Source organism: Dipodomys ordii, unplaced genomic scaffold, assembly GCF_000151885.1.
Source record: "Dipodomys ordii isolate 6190 unplaced genomic scaffold, Dord_2.0 Scaffold34, whole genome shotgun sequence".
NCBI lineage: Eukaryota > Metazoa > Chordata > Mammalia > Rodentia > Heteromyidae > Dipodomys > Dipodomys ordii.
The window spans coordinates 14,810,747-14,815,880 of record NW_012267250.1 but is presented as its reverse complement, the minus strand read 5'-3'; the positions used below and the strand labels follow the sequence as shown (position 1 = coordinate 14,815,880).

Here is a 5,134-nt window from a genome sequence, read left to right as displayed (position 1 = left end):
TGGGGCCTGAACTCTGGGCCTGGGCTCTGTCCCTCAGCTTTTCAGCTCAAGGCTAGCGCTCTACCACTTGAGCCACAGCGCCACTTCCGGCTTTTTTTCTTTTTGCGTATGTGGTGCTAAGGAATCGAACCCAGGGCCTCATGCATGCAAGGCAAGCGCTCTACCACTGAGCCACCTTCCCAGCCCCCCAAGAGACTCTTATCTCCAATTAACCACCAGAAAACCAGAAGTAGTGCTGTGGCTCAAGTGGTAGAGCATTAGCCTTGAACTGAAGAGCTCAGGGACAGCTCCCATGCCCAGAGCTCAAGCCCCACAACTGACCAAAAAAAAGGGGGGGGGGCGTATAATCTTACTAATATTATGATGTCACCATTTTAGAAAATGTGAGATTTGTTGTTTTGTAGCCACACATCCTGATGGTTACATTTAGCAAACACATTTTTTGTGTATTAGGCAGGTGCTCTTCTACTTGAATCATTTACTCAGTCTTTTTTTTGTCAGTCATGGGGCTTGACCTCTGGGACTGAACCTTAGCTCTTCAGCTCTACCACTTAAGCCACTGCACCACTTCTGGTTTTCTGAGTGGTTTATTGGAGATAAGAGTCTCACAGTTTCCTGCCTGGGCTGGCTTTGAACTATGATCCTCAGATCTCAGCCTTCCTGAGTAGCTAGGATTACAGGCATGAACCACCAGTGCCCACTTTGCTTTTCTTTAAGCTATATATTTTTTTTTTTTTGGTCTTTTCTTTTTTGGTACTGAAGATCGAACCCAGGACATTGCACTTGCTAGTGCTTTGCCACTGAGCTACATCCCAGCACCCTTCTGCTTTTTTTATGTTTTGGATAGGGTTTTTTTTCTTCCCTGGGACTTCCTGGAGCAGAGATCCTCCTATTTTTGTCTCTCATTGAGTAACTGAGATTACAGGTTTATAATACCATACTTGGCTTATTTGTCAAGACAAAGTCTCACCAACTTTTTGCCGGGCTGGCCTTGAACCATGATCTAGCCAGTTTCTACCTCCCAACTAGCTAGGATTATAGACATAAACCACTCACTGTACATGCACCTGTTAAGTGCCTTTTATGTCATACATATTACTTTAAACTTCTTTCAGATAGGTGTCAGTGGCTCACTTTTATAATCCTAGCTACTCAAGAGGCTGAGATCTGAGGACTGCAGTTCAAAGCCAGCCCTGGCAGGAAAGTCCATGAGATTCATCTCCAATAAACTACTCAGAAAAACAAGGAAGTGGCACTATGGCTCAAATGCTAGAGCACTAGCTTTGAGCACAAAGAGGCTCAGGGATAATGCCCAGGCCCTAAATTAAAGCCCCAGGGCTAGCACAAAAACAAAAACAAAACAAAACAAAAAGTTGCCTAATAATTCCTTTCATGTAAAATAAAGTTTATTAAGCCAGAGTTAGTGGCTTAATATGAGCAAAATATCTGAACTCTTTGAGGCACACATTCCTCTTGTTTTCTTTTAGTACTATTTTTAGTGAAATTGAAGTAGAAATTTTGAACACAAATACAAAAATACCCAAGTGATATTTGAGGATACCATTAAACTATTTCCTTGGTGATTATATTCAACTGTAGGCTGCCATTATACCCTACCCAAGGCTTATTTTTAAAAACCAAAGTCTTCACTATACAGTAATTTCAGCTATAGAAATTCTTGGGTTCACATCATTGTGAGTGAAGAATTCTTCTTTCTGTTCTTAACTACTTGCAGCCCAAATTTAAATTTTAATCTGGCATACAACATACCTCTTTCATATATTGATTATACAGAGCTTCTGCCGATTCTAGGTAAGCCCGTGCAGTTTCAATTTCTTCCCTTTCAGACCATAAGATGCCCAGGTTATTCTGCAAAGTAGAGAGAGAAACAGACAACTTAAGACTTAAAGTAATATCCACAAGTTGTTTTAAGAAAGGGTGAGAGAAGTAAAGTGATACAGGAGGTGAAGTTGATGAGGTACATTATATGATTATTTCACATGGAAATGTCACAATGAATTCTCACTCTTATATAACTAATGTATGTTAATAAACAAAAATTAAAGTAGCATTTATAATTTCAGAGGATTTATTTTGGTGGGGATGGGGTTTAGACTAAGAGCTTGGAGCTTGCTAGGCTGGTCCAATATCCCTGAGCCATACCTTTAGCCCTAACACCCAAAATTTTAATGTTACTACTTACTGACTAGTAATGGAATTTGGTTAGCAATATGTTACTCATAATACTGACACACTGTGGTAGACAGCTGCTAAGATAGACATACAGTGACCCCTGCCTTCTGGTACTCCTTGCGCTAACCTCTTCAGCATGAGCATGGGCTGCAAGTAGCGATTTGCTGCTAAAAACTGGAATATGGGAGAAGGGATGGAAAATCACACTAAGATTAGGCTACAAAATACTATGGCATGCACTTATTATTTTACATAATAAAACATGTTTGCATTCTAGAGTGTTTTTGAGACAAAATCTTGCTATGTTATCCAGATTGGCCTCGAACTAATGTCCCTCCTGAGTTTTGTAATTAACCAAAGTGTACCACCATAGCTAGCTTTGAGTGTTCTTAAAATTATTGTTATAAAATTGCTGGGCACCTCATGTCTATGAAATCTGAAATCTGAGGGTTGGGGTTCCAAGTCAGTCAGAGCAAAGATCCTTTTTTTTTTTTTCCCCCTTTCCAAGTGGGGCTTGAGCTCTGAGCCTGGGCGCTGTCCCTCAGCAATTCAGGTCAAGGCTAGCGCTCTACCACTTGAGCTACAGTGCAGTTTCCAGTTTTTTTTTTTTTTTGGGTCCAGTCGTGGGCCTGAACTCTGGGCCTGGGCGCTGTCCTTCAGCTCTTCAGCTCAAGGCTAGCGCTCTACCACTTGAGCCACAGTGCCACTTCCGGCTTCCTTTTTGCTTATGTGGTACTGGGAATCAAACCCAGGGCCTCAGGCATGCAAGGCAAGTGCTCTACCACTGAGCCACCTTCCCAGCCCCAGTTTCCAGTTTTCTGGTGGTTTTTTGGAGATAAGAGTTTCTCAGACTTTCCTGCCTGGGCTGGCTTTGAACCACAATCCTCAGGTCTCAGACTCTGAGTAACTAGGATTACAGGCATGAGCCACCAGCTCAAGACTGTAAGGTTCTTATCTTCAATTAACCAACAAAAAGCAACAGGTGGATTGCTAGCCTTGAGCAAAAAGCACAAGGATCTGAGTTCAAGTCACATGACTGGTTAACACACACACAAATTATCCCATTAGCTGGGTGCCAGTGGCTCATGTCCTAAACCTAGCTACTCAAGAAGCTGAGATCTGAGAACCGAGGTTCAAAGCCAGCCCAGGCAGGAGCATTCCTCCAATTAACAACCAGAAAACAGGAAGTGGTGCTGTGGCTCAAGTGGTAGAGCACTCGCATTAAGCTAAAGAGCACCCAGGCCCAGAGTTCAAGCCCCACAACCGACCAAAAAAATTCCACCAAAGTCATTGATTCTTCTTTCTTCGTTTTTTTCCTTATTGAGCTCTTCTTTTTGGTTTCCATTGTACCAACTTCCTTCTGCTACCACAGATAATGCCAAGTATATTGTTGACCGCAAAGATCAGAAGGAATACCAGAGAAAAATTATTCCTACGCCACCAAAACCTAGTGAAAGTTTAACAATCATCTATGATGGGTCCTGTAGTTCCCCAAGGACAACAAATTGAAATGATGCACTTAAATATGAATTCCTATGACACCAAACATTTTACCCCAAAAGTAATCTTTCATAGATATCAAGGAAGAGTTTGATATTTTACCATGAGAAGACATTATAAATGTCAGGTGGGGTGTCACGCCTGAAAACCCAGCATCTGGGCAGCAGAGGAAGCAGGATCACAAATTCAAGGGAGCCAGGGCTATGGAGTGAGACACTGTCACACAATAAAAATAAGTCTCAACTAAAAGACACCATTATTGTATGAACAAGAAAACACTGCCAAGAAAACTGTAATACATAGCCGATCAATTCATAAGGTTCACCTCCATTTCAAAGATACTAAAATGTGAAAGATTGTAAATTTTTTGTTCTGCTCCTAGGTCTGGGCTTTGTCCCCGAACTTTTGCGGTCGAGCCTGGTGCTGAAATCCTCAGATCTCACTCAGTCTGCTGAGTAGCTGGGATGACAGGCGTGCGCCAATGGTGCCCTGTAACGTGGGCCTCTAGCGTGGGCCACGGGCCTGGAGGCCGCCGCCCCCGCCCCTCTCACCTGCGCCTGCACGTAGAGCGAGACGCAGCTGTGCGAGAGCCGGTACCGGCTCAGCAGCCTCAGGCTCTTCACCAGGTGCTCCTCCCCGGCCGACAGCTCCTCCGTGTCGATGTGGTTCACCCCGAGGTGGAACTCGAGAACCGCCAGCCGCACGGCCCGCTGAGCGGCGGGCCCCTCGGGCTCCACGGCCTCGGTGGGCGGCCCCAGGGCGTGGTCCCCCGCGCCCAAGCCCTCGTCGGCCGAAGGCCTCTCGTCCTCATCCTCCGGCGCGGGGCCGAGCAGCGCCTTGACCTCCTCCAGCAGCGCCCGGGCGGTGTATTTGGACTTGTACGGCTCCTTCTCCGGGTTTTTATGTAATTCCACCCGCGACAGGGCCAGGGCAGCCTGGAATTTCTCGCGGATCTCGGCCCAGGGAGCGGTAGCCATAGCGGCCTCCACAGACTGGGCAGCCTCCAAGCTTGCCGTCGGCACTCCCGCCTTCCTTCTGCTTCACGACATTTCACTTACGGCTGGAGGCAGGGCGAGAGCGCTGTGGAACGGCAACCAATGAGGTCCGCCAATGGAACCGCAGTATGCTGGGGAGTGGCCAATGGGAAGGCATAGTGGTCTCTATAGCAGTTATCGCCATGGAGACATGGCTGCCAATGACTCCTCCTCCAGGACTAACCCCGGTAGTGACTTCTCGTGCCTGGATGGATTGATGGATGTGGTGTACATAAAAATGATGGGCAGGGGCTGGGAAAGTGGCTCAGTGGTTAAAGCGCTTGCCTTGCATGCCGGAGGCCCTGGGTTCGATTCCTCAGCACCACATAAGCAAAAACAAAAAAGCCGGAAATGGCGCTGTGGCTCAAGTGGTAGAGCGCTAGCCTTGAGCTGAAGAGCTGAGGGAC

At 46.1% G+C, this 5,134-nt stretch overlaps 1 protein-coding gene across 1 annotated transcript in view; it reads right to left on the bottom strand.

Moving 5' to 3' along the window:
- Kif1bp (KIF1 binding protein) overlaps positions 1-4,707 on the bottom strand; it is a 17,606-nt gene extending 12,899 nt beyond the window's left edge. Inside the window, exons 1-2 of the mRNA XM_013017059.1 lie at positions 4,245-4,707; positions 1,771-1,869 (exon numbers count right to left, since the gene is read on the bottom strand). Of these exons, the coding sequence (XP_012872513.1) occupies positions 1,771-1,869; positions 4,245-4,670 (525 nt within the window). The 5' untranslated portion in view covers positions 4,671-4,707. The remainder of the gene's footprint in view (positions 1-1,770; positions 1,870-4,244) is intronic.
- Positions 4,708-5,134: the final 427 nt, after the last annotated feature.